General features: G+C 42.3%; 1 protein-coding gene across 1 annotated transcript in view; it reads right to left on the bottom strand.

Moving 5' to 3' along the window:
* appbp2 (amyloid beta precursor protein (cytoplasmic tail) binding protein 2) overlaps window positions 1-16,413 on the bottom strand; it is a 90,099-nt gene extending 73,686 nt beyond the window's left edge. The window contains exon 1 of the mRNA XM_060848111.1: window positions 16,011-16,413. Within this exon, the coding sequence (XP_060704094.1) occupies window positions 16,011-16,148 (138 nt within the window). The 5' untranslated portion in view covers window positions 16,149-16,413. The remainder of the gene's footprint in view (window positions 1-16,010) is intronic.
* Window positions 16,414-21,403: the final 4,990 nt, after the last annotated feature.

Here is a 21,403-nt window from a genome sequence, read left to right as displayed (position 1 = left end):
CTTCAGGTCCCTTTTAAATCTTTCCCCTCTCACCTTAAACCTACACCCCTTAGTTTTATTCTCCCCTACTCAGGAGAAAGATCCTGGTTACACACTTTAGCTATACCCTCATGATTTTAGAAAGTAAATAAAGGGATTCGTGTCCCTATAAGAAGTAGAATGAGAAAGGGGTTAAGGTCCCTTGGGAAAAAAAAAGAGTTTGGATTTCTCTAGTGGCGGGACTTCAGGCTCCGGAGCATAAAATAAAGTTAGAAACCAGGAACTTCAAAGAAAAACACCTAAACAAAATTTGATACTTGGTAAACTTATCACCTTGGTCCCCCACACCTCCCCTTAGAAGTACATTTAGGACAACATGGCATCACCAGGAAAAGGTGGAGAAATTGGAGCCGGTCCACTCGGATCCTGACGGTGAAGTACATTAACTAACGGGGAGGCTTTGTCCAAGTTTTTGTTGTGGGGGATCTCAGTTTCTGGGCTGTGAACTTAACTTCTTCTTCTGGGGGAAACAGAGTGGCTTGGACTGCAGCGCCATGTGGCCCACTACAAGGACTCTCTCTTTTTAAGTGTAATTTCAATGAGAAGATGTGGGGGGAAAAAAAAAATCAAGAAATATTGAAATTAAGGTTGTACTAATATTTGGGTCAAAAAAGGAAGTTTCAATGTAAATGTGCCATGCTAAGAGTGCTTGATATTTAAATATTAGGTTTGTTAAAATCCTGGTTGAGAAAATTCTTTTAAGTAACTGTTTTCCCTTGTTTGAATCAGGATCCTAATTCAATGCGTTTCGTGGGCAGTGTATTAGGGCAGATTTTGTTTTTTCATTGAAGTTGTGCAGCATTAATCTAATCTTTTTAAAATTATCAAACTTGTAACCTTAAAGCAAATTTATCGAGGTCCTTGAGCCCTCCATTTGTTTCAAATTCTACAACACCAGTCTTAAAACAAAATAATTGTGTCAGTGGTCATATTTTAATACAATACTCTCACCTGGCTAAAGTATCATTGCTGATCTCACAAAAAGGGAGTAGATTTTAATTTTGATGTTTTGTTAAGATTTGAGAGAATATTAGAACTTGAAGCTGAGCTGGTTAAGTTCTTTCAATTACTGTTAAGACTTCATCACCCCTCTTCATATTTAAAGTCAAAAGAACATTGATCTCTACCAAAGTTGCCACTGTAATTCAATTTTATTTGGGAAATTTCATTTGGAGAACATATTTTAATATATTCTGCATTTATTTCCCAGGAATATTTGAGATTTAAAACTGAACAATGGCTAAAGCACAGGAAACACTTATTTTCTTGCTGTTCGAGAGTTTTGAAATACTTTTCCTGACAGCTTTCACAATAGCCAAGTATTAATTTGTTAAAGGAAAATAACTTTCAACTAACCCGAATGAGGTCCCCCGAAGTTTTATTTTAGGACCATTGATTGTTGTTTATAAATGACTGAATTGTTTAGGCAGTACAATTTATAAGTTTATGGATTGTATAGAACTTGGTAATATTAAAAATAGTGAACAGGGTAACAGACTTCAAGAATTCAAAAAAAAACCGTTGAAATAGGCAGACACGATTTAGTGTAGTTAAATAGGTGACTGTCTTCATGCTGATACCCATCTTGGCAGGGAGTGAATGAGACAGTCTGTAGAGTTTCTCCACTCACAGGTAAAGCAAGCCTTCAGAGCATCGCCCACCCCTCCACAACCTGATCCAACAGATTCAATAAGCTCTGCAGTCACGAGCACAAGTATAGAAGCTAACAAACGGTGAAGAGGAGGTTTGTATGCTTTTTGTCAGTGGCCTTACTATGGACATGAAATCACATGAGCTTTACCTTCTCTTTTGATCATTTAAGGGATATGAAGATTGACTAATCATGCTAACATCATAACAATCAGTAGACTTTGTTACATTTGACAGCAGAGTGGGAGCAGAAGCAGCAGAGAGTGCAGCGTTCACCAGGCCCACCGTTGCAGCTGCAGCTGCTTCACACTCAGATGTGCTAGTATCCTACATCTGAAGCATCTCCAGAAAGATGGAAGTCTCAGTTTTGTAAAGTATTTAACTGCCCCTTATTCAAGAATTCAGACTTCTCAGTGGAACGATGCACAAGACCAGACTGAATTTTGTTTTCAGGTTGGACTTTACTGAAGGAGATTTTCGATAACTGGCTCGTTTCCATTCAACTTGGAGGGGGTGGAGTGGTCACTAAGGACCATGGATTTAAGAACTTTACAGGTGAATTTTTTCCATATAAGAGGATCCTGGATATTCTATTTAATGCAAGGACTTTTAATTTTTGTTGTTATAATCATTGCATGTTACGTGTCAATAATTTGCTTAAATACTGGTCGTCAGAGTCCTATGAAAGCTGTTAGTGTCATCGAGGTGGTTATCATGGAATGATAAAATGGTGGAATGAAATGTTAAAAGATTAAATTGTACTCTTTCTCTGGACATTAATGTAATGTTCAAGGTTTAAACTGTACTGTCTTTGGATGGGGGCGACATTCACGCAGGAATGTGGATGACTCACTTCATTTGGGCAGCCATTTGCCACTACTCTCCTCCTATTATCAAATTAAACTCTCATTCAGTCCTTTCCATTCAGAAATGCTTTCATAGCTATACCCCAAAGCTAGGGCATATCACATCGACATTGTCTTGGGGAATCATGGAGTCAGGAAATCATTTGCATAACGATTCCCCAGGATTAGGACATTTACATTATCTCAGAGGATGACCTCAGCCTACCATTGTACCTGGGGTAACATGTGGTTATGGAGTGGATGAGTGGCCAGAGTACCAGCAAGCATTACCAACTGGCCAATATAAAGGGGATGTGTTTCCTTTGTTAGACCATAAGATATAGGAGTGGAAGTAAGACCATTCGGCCGATCAAGTCCACTCTGCCATTCAATCATGGCTGATGGACATTTCAACTCCACTTACCCGCATTCTCCCCATAGCCCTTAAATTCTTTGATGTCACAAGGAATTATCAATCTCCGCCTTGAAGACATTTAGCATCCCAGCCTCCACTGCACTCTGCGGCAATGAATTCCACAGGCCCACCACACTCTGGCTGAAGAAATGTCTCTGCATTTCTGTTCTGAATTTACCCCCCCTAATTCTAAGGTTTTGTCCACAGGTCCTAGTCTCCCCGCCTAATGGAAACAATTTCCTAGTGTCGACCCTTTCCAAGCCATGTATTATCTTGTAAGTTTCTATTAGATCTCCCCTTAATCTTATAGACCCCAATGAGTACAATCCCAGGATCCTCAGCCGTTCCTCGTATGTTAGACCTACCATTCCAGGAATCATCCGTGTGAATCTCCGCTGGACACGCTCGAGTGCGTCCTTCCATCTTTTGTCTTGATCCTTTCTTGAACAAGGGGGTTACAACAGCGACATTCCAATCATCCGGGACTTTCCCTGACTCCAGTGACTTTTGAAAGATCTCAACCAACGTCTCCGCTATTTCCTCAGCCACCTCCCTCAGAACTCTAGGATGCAGTCCATCGGGACCAGGAGATTTATCAATTTTAAGACCTTTTAGCTTTTCTAGCACTCTCTCTTTTGTAATGGCAACCATACTCAACTCAGCCCCCGACTCCCTTTAATTGTTGGGATATTACTCATGTCTTCCACTGTGACGACTGATGCAAAGTATTTATTAAGTTCCCCAGCTATTTCCTTATCTCCCATCACTAGGCTTCCAGCATCAGTTTGAAGTGGCCCAATGTCTACTTTTGCCTGTCATTTGTTTATGTATTGAAAGAAACTTTTACTATCATTTCTAATATTACTGGCTAGCCTACCTTCATATTTGATCCTCTCCTTCCTTATTTCTCTCTTTGTTATCCTCTGTTTGTTTTTGTAACCTGCCCAATCTTCTGATTTCCCAGTGCTCTTGGCCACTTTATAGGATCTCTCTTTCTTTGATACATTTCCTGATTTCCTTTGTCAGCCATGGCTGTCTAACCCCTCCCCGGATAATCTTTCTTTTCTTGAGGATGAACCTCTGTACAGTGTCCTCAATTATACCCACAAACTCCTGCCATTTTTGCTCTGTCTTACCCGCCCAGCTCTTTTCGTCAGTTCCTCTCTCATGCCCTCATAATTACCTTTAACTGTAACACCATTACATCCGATTTTGCCTTCTCTCTTTCAAACTGCAGATTGAACTCTACCACATTATGATCGCTGCTTCCTAAGTGTTCCCTTACTTTAAGATCTTTTATGAAGTCTGATTCATTACATAGCACTAGGTCCAGAATAGCCTGTTCCCTTGTGGGCTCCGTGACAAGCTGTTCCAAAAAGCAATCCTGTAAGCATTCCATGAATTCCCTTTCTTTGCATCCACTGGCAACATTATTTACCCAGTCCACCTGCATATTGAAGTCTCCCATGATCACCGTGACCTTGCCTTTCTGACATGCCTTCTCTATTTCCCAGTACATGTTGCGCCCCTGGTCCTGACCACTGTTAGGAGGTCTGTACATAACTCCCATTATGGTTTTTTTGCCTCCGTGGTTCTTCAATTCCACCCACAGACTCCACATCATCCGACCCTATGTCATTCTGTGCCATAGATTTAATTTTGTTCTTAACTCACAGGGCAGCCCCACCCCCTCTGCCCACCTCCCTGTCTTTTCGATGAATTGAAAATCCTTGGATGTTTAACTGCCATTCCTGACCCTCCTGCAATCACACCTCTGTGATGCCTACCACATCATAATCATTCATGATGATCTGTGCCATTAGTTCATCTGCTTTGTTACAAATGCTACGAGCATTCGGGTAAAGTGCCTTAATGCTAACTTTATCATTAGAGATATTGGAAGTCATAAGATGTCTTAAGTTATCCTTCCTTTTGCTGCAATTCCAGTCTGCCTCTAGTTTAAATCCACCTGTACACATGCTATCCTGCTGCTCATCTTTCCATTTAACTCCATATTCCCTGTCGCTTTCACTTTCCCTGACCCCCAACTCAGAAGTTTAAAATCCTACTGACCACCCTATTTATCCTCTTCACTAGAACATTGGTACCTGATCGGTTCAGGTGGAGACTGTCCCAACAGTACAGATCCCCCCGGTTCCAAAACTAATGCCAATGCCCCATGTAGTGGAATCCCTCTTTCCCACACCAATCCCTTAGCCACGTGTTTACTTCCCTAATTTTCTTATCCTTATGCCAATTGGCATGTGGCTCGGGTAGTAATCCGGAGATTATGACCCTTGAGGACCTGTACTTCAATTTCCTTCCTAATGCTTGATAATCCCCAAACAGGTCCTCCACCCTAGCTTTGCCAATGTTTTTAGTCCCAAAGTGGACCACAACAAGTGGATCCACCCCCTCCCGCTCCAACATCCTTTCAAGCCGGTCCGAGATGTCCCGCACCCTGGCACCGGCCAGGCAACACACCATGCGAGACTCCCGATCCGGCTTGCAAAGGATACTATCTGTCCCCCTAATTATAGAATCCCCTATAACAACTACTTGTCTTTTTGCTCCCCCCTCTTGAATGGCCTTCTGCACCATGGTGCCGTGGTCAGATGGCTCATCCTGGCCAGAGCCCTTTTCCTCATCCATATAGGGAGCAAGAATCGCATACCTGTTGGACAAGGTCAAGGGCTGAGGCTCCTGCACTCAGGTTCCCCCTACCTGCCTCACTTACAGTTACACGCTGATGTCCCTGATCACTAACTGAATGTGAATTACTTAATCTCCCAGGTGTGACTGCCTCCTGAAACAAAGCGTCCAGGTAACTCTCCCCCTCCTGGATGTGCCGCGGTGTTTGAAGCTCAGATTCCAGATCATCAACTCTGATCCGGAGTTCTTCCAGCAACCAACACTTGCTGCAGATGTGGTCACTGCCATTCACAATGGGATCAGCCAGCTCCCACATCATAGAGCTACAGCAAATCAATTGCCCAGCCATCTCTGCTTAGTTTATTACTTTGTATAAATTTGAGTTAAAATACTTTGATACTTCTCTGCTATAGTCCTTTTCTAAAAACCAAATTAATAGATAAACCAAAAAAGTAAATTTTTAAATTGTTCAGGGTCTCTTCAGACTCAACTTCACACGCCTGTGAGGAGAGTCAAAGCAAGTCATCTAGCTTTTACAGGCTTTAATAAACCTGTACTGATGCATAAATATGACTTGCATCACGTGTGTGAAACCTCAAGAAAAGAACCTAACACTGGGAAACAGTCAGTCAGTCAGGTTCTGTTGATTTATCTACCTTTATGCTTTAATACCTCTAGCACCTCTGTTTCTGTAAGTGGACTATTTTCAAGACAACACTACTTACTTCCCATCTCTCTCCACAGTAAATACTGACAAGAATTATTAGTTTATGATCTTGAGAAAGTCTATAGCCTTAAAACTTGTCTTTAAACATTTAGATTGAAATATAATGTTGAATTATAGAACACATTTGCTGCACACTGGAAAGCAGACAGGCAGGGAGGCTCAGAAAAAAGGGAGGAAACCCAAGGTATGCAGAAGATAAAAACATCTGTGTTCACCAAGTGATAACAGAATGCTCTAAGGCAATTAAGAACATTTGCCTTAACATCATTGAATTTGTGTCAACAGGACACCAAGTGATAACCTTCATGGCTGTTCCCTTGTGAGATTGTGAAATTAATGCGTGCTTGATTCTGACCCCGAAACAAAACTCACTACCGTCAAAAGCCTTGTAATTAACAGTCAGGTCCTGTCAATTATAATGGATTCTTATTACCCCTTGCAAGCTAGACAGAGAGAAAAACATCTTTGCTGTTCCAAGTCCCTGACTAGAGAGTTCAAAAGAACACTAGAGAGACAGACCATTTTAGTGCTGAGGCTGCTGAAGCCAGTAGAAAATTAACTCTTAGTGCTGATCTGCTATGGATTGAACTTAACTGCAGTTTTGAGTCTTTATGATGATATTGAGTAGCCATTACCGGTTATCAAATATAAACTTTGTAAAAGGTAATATTGATGAAGCTTTTACTTACTTGCTGTTCTTGCAGACAATTCTACAAACCTTACGTACTGCCCCACTGTCAATTCTAACTGATCAAATGTTATGTCTTACTTGAATTTGAATTACAACCCTGAAAAGAAAGCATGTTTAATTCAAAGACTAATGAATCAGTTTAAATACAACCTTACAGTAACATCTCAGCCTTAGATACAGAATGATTCAGTGCTTAAAATAAAACAAGAGCCTGCTCCTAGCTTAGAAATTATTCTAGGCCTAATATTGAAGAGATGCTGGCACATTGTGTCGGGAACCCATTTTATGGTCAAAAGTTTGCCCTCCTTGCTAAGAAGCCATTTTTGTAAAACAATTGTATCTGACATGTGCACTGCCCTCGAAGCGGCTGCGGGGTGGGGGAGGAGGAGAAAGAGGGGGGGGAAAAACGAGACTGTCACACACCTCCTTCTGGAATGTGCCTATGCAGAAGTAGTCTGGAGAGGAATGCAGTGGTGTTTGCCAAGGTCCGTCCCGAGCAGCTCCGTGGCGCGGGACTCCGTGCTCGACGGTCTGTTCCCCGGGACGCACATCGAGATGAATATCAACTGTGCCTGGGCAGTCCGAAACCTGTTGATCTTCCAGGTGAAGGAGTTGACCCCGACTGAGTGTTGCAGACTAGCACATTCCAAGGTCCAGGACGACGTGTTGAGGGACACGCTGAAGCTTGGGGCAGCTGCCGCCAAGGCGCAGTGGAAAAAGACCACCATGTAAAGTCTGCCTGCCTAAGCACAGGGGTCCAACGCAGTAAGGGGGCTCCATTGACCCTCCTGCTAAATATGTGGATAGTAATCGCACAGACCTGTATATATGAATGATTACTCTGTCTCTCTATGCCAAGGAATGGAATGTTTACATATGTATGGCATGATCAATTGTACAGACCAAAATATTTTATGAATAAAGTATATTTTTGAAATTAAAAAAAATTGTATCTGACATGTGAGCTATGCAAAGTTACCTTATGAACTCTCCAATTAGCTCAGACTGGTACCTCTTTATGATAGGAGTTTATCTTGCTAGCAGACACCTAACTTGGCTGGCTATGTTTTTCCCACCTGATGAATGGCTTAGGATTCTTTTTTTAAGATTAGATTAGATTCCCTACAGTGTGGAAACAGGCCCTTCGGACCAACCAGTCCACACCGACCCTCCTAAGAGTGACCCACCCAGGCCCATTTCCTCTGACTAACTGACCTAACACTATGGGGCAATTTGGCATGGCCAATTCACCTGACTTGTATATCTTTGGATTGTAGGAGGAAATTGCAGCACCTGGAGGAAACCCACACAGACACGCAAGAACATGCAAACTCCACACAGACAATCACCCGAGGCTGGAATCGAATCTGAGACCCTGGTGCTGTGAGGCAGCAGTGCTAACCACTGAGCCATTAGTCGAGTGTACACATGCCTGTCAATTAACTTCTTTTCCTTACGAAGTATTAAGAAATGCAATTTTTTGTAAACTTTTTGTATAAAGGAAGCCACTTTGTATCAGTACATTGGAGTAGCCTGCTCAGGCACTTGAACAGCTAGTACCCTACTCTCCTAGGTTACTAGAACCTAGCTAGTTTAGCTTATCAGTATCAGTGTATGTTGTAACAGTGATGCTATTGGTAAATAAAGGGGATAACTAAAATTAAACTAAGTTATCTGTAAGAGGTTTTTTTCATTCCAGACACCCAAAGAGTACAATCTCCAAGATAAACCTTGAGAGGCTTACAGGTCGGAGTCCACAAGGGATTCCCTGGGCCGTCTCAAATCTGTACTTTAACAATCTCACTCATTTCCTGTGGCTCCACACATAGACAACCTTACTGATAGTTAAGGGATGCTATTTTCTCCTTAGTTACTCTTCTGTCCTTGATGTACATATAGAATCTCTTTTAGCATGGGGGGGGGGGGGGGGGGTGCACAGTGGCTCAGTGATTAGCACTGCTGCCTCACAGCACTAGGGTCCCAGGTTCGATTCCGGCCTCAGGCAACTGTTTGTGTGGAGTTTGCACATTCTCCCAGTGTCCGTGTGCGTTTCCTCCGGGTGCTCTAGTTTCCTCCCACAGTCCAAAGGTGTGCAGGTCAGGTGAATTGGCCATGCTAAATTGCCCATAGTGTTGGGTGCATCGTTCAGAGGGAAATGGGTCTGGGTGGGTTACTCTTTTGAGGATTTGGTGCGGACTTGTTGGGCCAAAGGGCCTGTTTCCATACTGTATTGAATCTAATCTAACTTAATTCTCCTTTATCTGATCTCATATCCCCTTTTAACCCCCTGGATTGACCCCTTAAGTGTATTTCTACATCCTCTTACAGTCCTACTGCCTATACCTGATGTATGCCTCCTCCTTTTTCTTGACTCAATATCTCTAGATATCCAATATTTCCTAATCCTGCCAGCCTTGCCCTCATACTAACAGGAAAATGCTGGCCTTGAACTATTTTGCTTTTGAAAAGCTTCCAGTTGCCAAGTGGTCTTTTACCTACAAACAGCCTTCCCTAACTTTTCAAAGTTCTTAACTAATAATTGGCCTTAGCCCAATTTAGAAATTTAAACTGGTGAACCATTTCTATCCTTTCCCATTACTATTTTAAAACTAATAGAACTACGATCACTGGTCCAAAAGTGCTCCCCCATTAGCACCTCAGTCACTTACCTGGTCTTATTTCCTAACAGGAGGTGGTCAGGTTTTGCCCCTTCTCTAGTAGGCCATTTAACTTTCTTCATCAAAATGTATCCTGAATACACTTAAATTCAACCCATCCAAACTCTTAACATTATGGCAGGTCCCAGTCTGTTTGGAAAGTTAAAATCCCCTCATATTACAAGCCTATTATTCTTCCAGCTATCCATGATCCCCCTATACATTTGTTCCTCAATTTCCTGTTGGCTATTGGGAGGCCTATAATACAATCCCAGAACAATCATCCCCTTATTTCTCAGTTCTATCCAGGTAGCTTCACCGAACAATCCCTCAGGAATATTCTTTTCAAGTACTGCCGTGACGTTTTCCCTAATCAAAAACACCATTCCTCCTCCTTCTATCCTTCCAGAAGCATCCATACCCCACAACTTACCCCAGTCCTGTCCCTCCCTCAACCATGTTTCTACAATAGCTTTGATATCTCAATCCCATGTTCCCATCCACGCAGAGTTCATCTGCCTTACTCGTCAGTCCTCTTGAAATAAATTGTTTAACTCATCAACCTTCCCTTGTTCACTGCCATGCTCTTGCCTGTCTGGTTTATTTAACGTGCTCTCTTTAACTTGTGCACGAGTCTCAACCTTTTCTTTTGTCTCATTACTGTTTAGAGTCTCACTCACCTGCTCGACTAGTTTCCAGAGAGAAAAAAAATAATGGGGATGAAACTCATTCTCCACAGACTATCAAGTCTTCTTACATTAATTTGGACAAGTTAAATGACTGTGCAAATGCATAGCATTGAAATATAGTGTTGATAAATATGAAGTCATCTACTTTGGCACTAAAACAGGAAGGCAACAAGCCCCCAGCTGCTTTTGTACACCAGTTGCTTGAAGAAAGCATGCAGGTGAAAGCAGCAAATGCACATTAGCCTTCAAGAGACCACACCACACATACTGTGTACATTTTTAGTCTTCTAATCTAACAAAGTATGCTTTGGTTATGGAAGGAGTACAACAAAGTTTTAACTGACTGATTGCTAGGATGGCAGGACTAAGTTAAAAAAAACTGGATAAGTTAGGACGATGTTCACTGGAATTTCAAAGAATGAAACGGTGAAATTCCAGAAGGACCAAACATAGTAAATGCAGGAAGCATGTTCCTGATGACCAGAGAGTGTCCAAAACCAGGGGTCACAGGATATGGCAAAGGCCATTTAGGACTGAAATGAGGAGAAATCTCTTCACCCAGAGAGTGGTAATTTTATGAAATTCTCTGCCCCAGGAAGTGGTCGAGACCAAGACACACTGATTTCAAGAGGAGATAGTATTCTTAAAAAGGGATCAAAAGTCATGGAGCAAAATCAGGAATAAGCTATATAGAGTTACATGATTAGCCGTGATCATATTGAATGGCAGATTAGACTCAAAAGGGCTGAATAACCTACCCCATTTGCTATTTTCCACATTTCTATAGGTTTTTTTTTAAAAAAAAAAGCCTATTTCTAACAAACCATCCCAGCTGTGGAAGTTGTACAAATTAACTTTTCCATAGAGATAGCTGTGCTTTCACTGAACTTTTCTACACACTCTTTAGGAGATAAAAATATATTTACTTCAGATTTCCTCCAAACCGATCTAAATTTTTAATCTCAGGGTCATTTAAACTAGAATCAAAACAATGATCATCAATTAGACTGTAAAGGGTGTAGGAGTGGATTATGCTGAACAAAAAAAAAGCTAATAGCCCTCAATGTTTATCCCACCTGTCCTAAACCAACATAGTAAAAACAAATCTTCCATTAACACTCCCAGAGTTTGGGGTTTTTTTTTGAGGGGGCGGGGGCACAATCACTTAAAAAAACCGGAAGCTGCTTGTGATGCTGAACAGTCTGTTGTTGGATAAATCATTAAGACTAGATGGATTACACTCGGAGTACTAAAGGTGACTGATGACATTCTTTCAAGAATTACTAGAGTCAGGAGGTGTTCCACAGATTGGAAAATGGCTAATATAACACCACTGTTTAAGAAAGAAGGGAAGCAGAGGATAGGAAAGTATGGACTGGTTAGCTTGATCTCGGTCGTGGATAACATTTTAAGAGTCTATTATTAATGATGAGATTGCAAAGTGCTTTGAAGCGCATAGTAAAATAGGGCTATGTCAGGATGGCTTCATCAAGGGTGGTCATGTCTGACAAATTTGTTAGAATTCTTTGAGGAAATAATGAACAATTTAAACAAGACAGTGCCAGTATACATAATCTATTTGGATTTCCAGAGGCTTTTGACAAGATGTCATGTAACAGGCCGCTAAATAAGACATGAGTCCATGGGGTTTGGAGCAAGGGGCTGACACAAATAGAGGATTAACCGACTGGAGGAAGGCTGGGAGTGTGGACAAAGGGTTCTTTTTCAGGATGGCAGCCAGTGACAAGTGAAATTCCACAAGGCTCAGTGTTGGGACAACTATTCACATTATACATTAATCATCTGGACAAAGGAACTGAGGGTGTTGCTGCTAGTTTTGCAGATGACACAAAGCTAGGTGGAGGGACAAGTAGCATAGAGGAAGCAGGGAGCTTGAAGAAGGATTTGTACAGGCTCGCAGACTGGTTACAAAAAAAACGCAGATGGCATACAATGCGGTAAAGTGGGAAGTTATGAAACTTGGGCAGAAGAAGAGACATAGACTATTTTCTAAATGGGGAAACGTATTGAAAATTTGAAGCAATAAGGGACTAAGGAGTCAGAGCTCAGGATTCCCTTAAGGTTAATATGCACATTCGGTGGCAATTAGGAAGGCAAATGCAACATTAGCACTGGTTTCGAGGGGGCCAGAATGAAATACAAAAATCACAACACCCGGTTATAGTCCAACAGGCTTATTTGGAAGCACTAGCTTTCAGAGCACTGCTCCTTCATCAGGTAGCTGTGGAGTAGGATCATAAGATAGAATTTATAACAAAAGATCATAGCATCATGCAACTGAAACGATATATTGAACAAACAGATTGCTGTTAAGTCCTTCATCTTTTAGAATGGATTGCAGGTTTTGGTTTATTAATATGTAAATCCTAGAACTTCTTTTAAGTCACATGCTCAAGATAACTTAAAGTTTTATAAATTGAAATTTACAGAACACAGAAGCCTAGATAGAATGAACATGGAGATTACAATTGCACTGGTCCAGAGAGCACAGCTTCAAAATGAAGGCACCAGCCTTTATAACAGACTAACAGGAATTTCTTCAGCCAGAGGTTGGTGAATCTATGGAACTCTGACTCAGAAGACTGTGGCAACCAGGTCACTCAGTGTACTTAAGACAGAGATAAATAGATTCGTGTTTAGTAAGAAAGGCAATGCCGCAGAGGGATTTGGGTTATGGAGAGAAGGCAGGAGAATGGGTGTGAGAAGCATATCAGCCAAGATTGAACGACAGAGTAGACAATAGGCTGAATGACGCAATCCTGCTAGATCTTATGGAGGTTCGACTTAGGATTTTTTTTTAAAAACCCTTTAGTAAGAAAACCCTATCTGCTGCTGCTGTAAAATCCAAACTCTAAATCAGATACCTTCCACCACAGTTTTCCTCATGATTTAAACCCTATATATGATTCTGGCAAATCCATAATGCTTCTTGTGAGCATATAATTCTGGAGGTGCAGTGCCTAATATCAATCTGCCAAATGGAGTTTCATCAAGTTTCTGCACAACTGAAGCAAAACTTCCACACCTTTGAATTTATACCCATTGCATGGAAGAATTAAAATTTCCCCAAGCGCTTCTTTACTTGTGCACTAACTTTTATTGATTTGTAGCCATCAAATTATTTTCTCCTCCATAGTTCCAGTTTTGCACCATTATAAAAACATTTCCATTTATTGCTCTTCGATCAAAGATGGACAGCCTAATTTTTCCCTAAAGAATTCTATCTGCTGGTCATTGGTCTATTTAATCTGTTTATGTGCTTTGGTAACTTTCAGTTTCAACATAGGTTGCAACATTGTGAAACTGTATTTTGTTTTATCGCCTTTCTACATAAAGAAGAGGAAATCTTAACCATAAAGATATACAAGTTGACATCTGCACAAATAAAACAGTTCACAGGAAAATATTTTCCAAATCAAATATTGCTAATGCCATTAGGAACAAGGTTCTTAAGAGCAAGGTTTGTGATCTATGGATGTCAGAATGGCTTAGTTAGTTATTTAGCTTAATTAGTTATATCTCTCCATTTCCCAAAGAGTCTCCTTGTGACATGTAACCCAACAAAGGTAGCATCAACAGGCCAAAGTTTCATAAGCTTAAGGTGACCGGCTCTCTAATTCTTCCTCTGTCATTGTGTACCCTGAGCTGCTGCATCACCACCTGGTTCAGGAAATGCACACAGTCTCAGATCATAAGAACCTACAACAAATAGTGAGGACAGCCGAGAACATCACTGGAGCCTTTCTTCCCTCCATTACACACAGTTATGCCATACGCTGCAACCGAAAGACTAAGAGCAAGCTGGAAGCCAAACACACCCCTCACTCAAACCCTTCTCCCTCCTGCCATTTGGCAGAAGATGCTGGAGCATTCCATCTTTCACAGTCAAACTGTGCAACAGTTTCTTCCCCCAAGCCATCAGGCTCCTTAACACAGTACAATCAAACTCTTTCCATCTGAACTGTGCTAGAAAAATGCCTATTATTTATCATTCTTCTATTACACTGCAACTTGCATGTTTTTCACTTCTTATGCACCTTATGCCATGTACAATTGCGTAGTTTGTGCTGGCCATGTAGCATCCTCTGTCCTGGAGGAATGCTGTCTCGTTTTTACTGTACCAGTTGTATATGCTAGAAACAACAAATAAAAAAACTACTCTACTATTTCTTCTCTAAATATATTCCAACAAGATTGATAGCTTAACTACTTAACGAAAATAAACGTGCTTTCACAACACATGAAACGGTTATAAAAAAGGCAATGTACCGCAGACTTCAAAAGCTTAGCCCATGGCACATTATGCTAGAATAAATACATAATGGCTTTTGCTCCCAACTGTTGTTGGGAACACAAATGTACAACAGAATTGTAGTTTTGCCTTCACTAAGCAAATGGATGGTGGCAACAGCTGATCACTGAAACAGAAATACTTTTGCACACCAAGCAAGAATGTGAATATGCACAAAAAATTCAACCAATGAATCTTGTTTTTAAGAAGAATAAGTAGAGGGGGAAGTGAAGGCACATACACAATGCAGAAAGACTTTCCCAATGAGAAACAGACTCTGACCAGAGGGCACAATCTCAGAATAAGCAGTAATCCATTTAAAACTCAAATGAGGAGGAATTACTTCTCATGGAGTGTTATGAAACTGTGAAAGTCTTAATTACAGAGAGCTGAAGAGGCTGATTTGTTAAATATATCCAAGATGAAGGTAGACAGATTTTTTAAAAATGAAGGGAACTGAAGGTTATAGGGAACAGGCAGGAAAATGTAGTCCAGGATAATCAGACCAAACATAATTTGATTGAATGGCAGAGCATCTGCTCCCATGTATTATGATATACATACATGGTTAAAATAAAACTACACAAAAAAGTGCATTTTACTATTTCCAGTTTTGTAGTCTGTTAATATCAATAAATTAGTAATGAAATCTTAAAGTTTTCTACCTCCTTAGAATTGAATAATTTCTCCAGGGAATTGTAAAGTTACCTAGTTAACAATTACACAACACCAAGTTACAGTCCAACAGGTTTATTTGGAAGCACTGGCTTTCAGAGTGCTGCTCCTTTACCAGGTAGCTTGGAGCAGCGTTCCGAAAGCTACTGCTTCCAAATAAACCTGTTGGACTGTAACCTGGTGTTGTGTGATTGTTAACTTTGCCCACCCCATTCCAACACCAGCTCCTCCACGTCAAAAATAACCTAGTAATCTTACTTCCCAAGAAAGAGGTCAGCCAGCGGGGTGCTAGAGCAGACTTACAGCCGTTCTAATGTGTCCTTAACTTCACTTTTCTTCCGGTCCCTTACAATCCTTGTGTAAACACATGGAAACTTAGTGTCATATACGGATTAGTGTCATCGCTTGCCTGGTTTTAAATGGCAGGTTATAAAGGGGAGCAAGTGTGCTTCTGAAACCAAATATCAAAATTCATGCAAGGCAATTTACTCGGGGCAGTAATAGCCAGTATCGCGGAGCAGTCCCAGACGTGAACCAGAACGGGATAACGGTGATTATCACAGCCCAGGGAAACCAGTTAATTGGTCGAGTCAACTGCAATGCAATAAAAAAAATACGAAAAGGGGTCAGGATGCGGAGAGGGACTAGATGGCCGTACCTTGTAATAAACGTCAAACTGTATATTTTCGGGCAGCGAGCGGATCTCCCTTCGGGAGCGTGTGTAGCTGTCCACCACAGCCGAGATTGCAGTATTATACAGGGTTTCAGGAATCCATTCCAGCTCCACCGCCGCCATATTGTTGATGTCTTTTCCCCCTCAGCGGCCGCCTCGCACCCCAAACAGGAACCAACCAACCGAGCGAGCGACAGAGCCGCCGGAACCTGCAGCCCCTCGCCAAAACACAGCGCCGATCGTCAGCTTTCAAACAATCCGAACGTTACTGTTTAAAAATGAAAAAGAATTAAAATGCCATTCAAACGAAATACACTCCCACCGCCTTTTCTTCCTCACACTTCATTTTAAAACAATTTTCTCGCAGAGGCAGAACATTTTTTTTAACATACGCTGAACGCGGTGACGTTTTCCACATGCACGCCAGTTCCCGCCCAAGTACGTAATGACGCAAGAAGCTGCATAAACACGTCATTGAGTTTTTTTTAAAACGAAGGGATCTCCCGCACTGGGAGTTTCCCCGCTTCAGCATGGCTGAATTAAATTCTCAGAGTCACGTACACAAAAGACATGATATTGGAAGGGCGGGCGGTTAGTCTTTAAAATTTGGATAACACAGATTGAGAGAGCTTCTGGAACAGTGATAAAGTCCCTACCTCTGAGCCAAGGGCCAATACAAACTATATTGCTGAGATAAAAGATTTCCTATCACAACATTCTCCAAGTAAAGTTTAACGTTTACAGTTTCTCTCCACGATCCTGCTGACGCTTTATGTGATATTTCATCTCAGTGTGTTGCTACTTCCAGCTGCTCTCCAACACACAAACACAATCTGCCCGATTCTATCCCACCCCTCTCACTCCAGACATCACACTCAAACATCCCTCACCTTTTCTCTTACTCATTCAGAGGCCATTACCCCACCGGCTCCCTCAGAAGTCTCACTTCCTCAACCCTCTCTCTCCTGCCTGATTAACTGTCTCCATTTTGGGCCAGCCAAAATTCTTGGACACATCCCCACAGGCCTGGAACATCCCACCCCTTGGCTTGAGACCAGTCCTTGCTTCTGGAATTCTGACTTACAGCTAGATCTTACTGTACTTTTTGAGACTAGCCACCCACCTGCCAGAGGTAGGCAACTCTCAGAGATAGTTGCTAGCCATTAGCCACTTGGGTGGGCTTTCTTCCTGTCTGCTCCTGCAAACCATGCTAATTCTGGATGATGAATTTACAGAAACCAAAGATGCTCAGGCATTCTCAGAAGGAGGCTTTGAGCAGTCTACTCAGTCATGACCCCGAGGTATCCAGAACAGATGGTATTTCAGAAAGCCCACACTTAGGATGTGACAAAGGAAGCCAAATTGTGGCAAAACGCCAGAAAATCTGGTGGGTCTGCATCTCCTGACCCATTGGTACAGACTAAAGCAGACTGTTCATAACCATGGCATTCAATTCAGCAATGGAGCTTCCAACTTATTCTACATGTCATAAAGCTCCAATACTCCAACACTGCCCTGCATTAACTCTGTTTGAAGCCCTTTGCTGATGAAACAGTTCCATTTCTTGTCATCTTATAACACGTAATCCAAAAGGCTCCCAGTAAATCTCCCATCCTCCATACAACACAATGTTCAGTTTATCCAAAGTTCTGCTGCCTACATGCTATGTCACACCAAATCCCAGTCACCATCGCTCCTCTTCATGTGATATACATTTGATCCCAGTTACACAGCACTTTCAATTTAAGAACAAATTACAGATGATGTTGAGTCTAAAATGAAATCAGAAAATGCTGGAAACACTCATCTCAGACACCTCCCTCCCCTTCCCGGAACTCTTTGTCTCCATCTCCACCAACCAAATCAGCACCAACACCTATTACAAACCCATCGACACCCAGAACAATTTCGATTACACCTCCTCCCACACCCCCTCCTGGAAAAACGTGATCCCATACTCCCCATTCCTCTGCCTCCACCGTGTCTGTTCCCAGATTGAGCAATTCCACATCCTAGATGTCCTTCTACTACTGCAATTTCCCTTCCTCTGTGATCAATAATGTCCTCAACTGCATTTCGTCCATTTTCTACACCTCTGCCGTCAAACAAAGCCCCCCCCCCGACCACAGCAAGGGTAGAGTCCCCCAGTCCTCACATTCCACCCCACTAATCCTCGAGTCCACTCTCCGTCACTTCCACCACCTGCAGTCTGACCTCGCCACCAAAATGATATTTCCCTCCTTACCCCATCCACTTTTTGCAGGGATCATTCCCTCTATGACTCCCTCGTTAGCTCCACAATCCTCACCAACCCCTCCTCCCTACCTGGAACCTTCCCCTGTGGCTGCAGGAGGCACAAGACCTGCCCGGACATCTCCTCCTTCACCTCTATCCAAGGCCGCAATGAATCATTCACTCCAAGTCTGATAAAGATTCATGTGAATTTCCTCTTACCTGATTTAATGCATCTCAATGTGGTCTACTCTATATCGGAGAGAGTGAGCGCAAACTCAGAGCAGGTCAGGGAACATTTATGGTCCATACGCATCAACCAACACCCCTCCAGTCACCATCCATTTCAACACCCCCTCTCACTCCCTGACAACATGTCAATCCTGGATTTCCTCCACTATCAACACAAGGCCACACGCAAACTGCAGGAAGAGCACCTCATCTTCTACCTTGGGAGCTTATGACAATTCAGCCTTAATATAGAATTCACCAGCTTCCAAATCTCCCCACCCCTGACCTCATCCCACGCCCAGGTTCTCCATCTCCATCTTTCCTCCTTAACTTGACACAACCTGCCGGTCTTCCTTCCTATCTTTCCCCTCCACTTTTCCCAGTGACCAACGCGGCCACCTCCCACCTGCATCTGCCTACTGTCATCCCACCCACCTTTCCCCAGCCCCACACCTCCTATTTATTTCAAAGACCCCTTCCCCTCCCCAAGCCCGATGAAAGGTTCCAACCTGAAACATCGACTCCCCTTCTCCTCTGATGCTGCTTGACCTGCTATGCTTTTTCCAGCTCCACTCTTTATCCAGTCTGATCTACAGCATCTGCAGTTCTCACAATCTTCAACATACTCTGGCAACATCATTGGAGAACAAAACGAAGTTAACCTTTCAGGCTGGAGATTTACCATCAGCTTTCAGCACTCTAAGTCTTAATAAAATTCTTAGCCTCTCTATCTCCCTTTCCTCCTTCAAGACCCTCCTTAAAACCCACCTCTGATCAAGCTGTGGTCACTTTTCCAAATATCTCATTATGCATTCATCTTAGTGTCAATTTCAGTTTATAAGATTGCTGTTAAGGACCTTAGGTTCTTTTGTTACATTAAAGGTGCCATTTGGTGGGGGAGGTGGAATCCAAAATGGCAGCGATCTAACAGGTCTGCCTTGCTGAGCTCTGCACCACAACTCAGACGAAGTGATGCTTTTACCCCCTCCACTTAAGCTGTTTTGGAGAAAATCGAGTTAGGTATTTTTGGAAATGCTCCATACTTTTCTTTTTAAAAGGAAGATGACGAGAGGCAAAAGACTGAATAAATCGCAACAGGCAGGAAACTCCCCTGCAGCATCAGACACACCAGTGGCCACAGCTTCAGCCTCAACTGAAACCCCGACAGACTCACCTACTCAACAGGGCTTGGCTGCAGAGTTCATGAAGCTCTGGGAGAAGATCGAAACTAGTCTGTTGACTATGGATAGGATGAAGACAGTTACGGAATACTGTCAGAAACCAATCATTATTAATACTGTCAAAGCATAGAGTGTAATGTGATAGAGTGAGCGCAATTTATCTAAAAACTCCTTTTTCACCCCTATAGTTAGTATGCTGGTATTCCGGCCGGGAATAATAGATCCTGGATTTAAATTTTGGGCAACTAGGGGAGTCTCCTGTTTGGATGGCTTGTTTGAGAGTGAGATTTAGATTAGATTAGATTCCCTACAGTGTGGAAACAGGCCCTTTTGCCCAACAAGTCCACACCGACCCTCTGAAGAGTAACCCACCCAGACCCATTTTCCTCTGACTAATGCACCTAACACTATGGGCAATTTAGCATGGCAAATTCACTTGACCTGCACGTCTTTGTGACTGTGGGAGGAAACCGGAGCACCCAGAGGAAACACACACAGACACGGGGAGAATGTGCAAACTCCACACAGACAATCACCTGAGGCTGGAATCAAACCTGGGAGCCTGGTGCTGTGAGGCAGCAGTGCTAACCACTGAGCCACCGTGCCACCCTATCATGATGTCCTTCGACCAAATGAGCCGCAAATATGGATTGTTTAGCAAAGACCTTTCTTATTTTATTCCAGGTCAAGGACTTTATCCAAAAAAGAACTGCGCTTTTGACCAACTCCTACAGATCTGATACGGAGAAGAGAGTGCTTCATAACAAAAGCACTCTCTCCGTTCGTAGTCTCTACTATCTACTTGGGGGGGGGGGGGGGGGGGGGGGGAGGTGGGAAGTACCTTGGATGACATTGAGTGACTATGTGAGGTCTGGAGCAAGAGTTGAAAGTGGAGACTTCCTCCAATACATTGGAGGACATTTGGGAGAATGCATGAAAGATCTCGATCTGTAACAGAACACATGCCATACAGTTGAAGGTTCTTCTTAGAGTTCATTTGCCCCAGATTGTCTTGCGAAATTTAAAATGGGAACATCTCCAATGTGCTCCAAATGCAAAATAAGCATAGGTACCCTCACTTATTGTTTGTGGTCATGCCACAAGCTTTGAAGGTATTGGATCACTGCGGCAGGTGTAATCGAGAGGGTCTTGAGGACCAAAGATGAGGGAGACCCAGTCTCTCTTCTCCTGGGCTTGCCGAATTTACCTTCCTTAGATGTACATGGGAAAAAGCTGTTTAACATCATCACTTACTGTGCATGGAAGAACATTCTGATGAGCTGGGTGTCTGAGAACTCCCCCCACCCCTTCCTGCCCACAGAGCCTGTCGAGATGTCATAAGTTAATTATGGAACACATCCCTTTGGATGTCCTTACAAATGTGGTGCACCATAAAATGGAACTTTTTTATAAGACATGGCAGCCCTTTTTGAATCACCTGGATGCAGGTTTGTCTGCCATTTTATTTAGGCCTTTGTTTAGCCATGATGATTAGGTTTAATGAACCTGATGCCCTGAATCCGGAATAAATATAGGTTGGGAACCTCGATTTTGTTGTGTTGAGTGGCATTATTTATTTATAACTAATTTGTAGTGAGTATAGTTTTGATTTGTTTTGTAGAGTAGGGTAGGAATTAGTTTATTGTAATTCTTGGAATAATTTTATATTGTCATATTTTTGTAATTTTATAATTTTGTGAAGAAATATTTCTCAATAAAAGTATTTAATAAAAA

This window comes from Hemiscyllium ocellatum, chromosome 31, assembly GCF_020745735.1.
Source record: "Hemiscyllium ocellatum isolate sHemOce1 chromosome 31, sHemOce1.pat.X.cur, whole genome shotgun sequence".
In the NCBI taxonomy this organism is placed as follows: Eukaryota; Metazoa; Chordata; class Chondrichthyes; order Orectolobiformes; family Hemiscylliidae; genus Hemiscyllium; species Hemiscyllium ocellatum.
The sequence above is the reverse complement of the archived record's forward strand: the minus strand, read 5'-3'. Positions and strand labels throughout refer to the sequence as shown.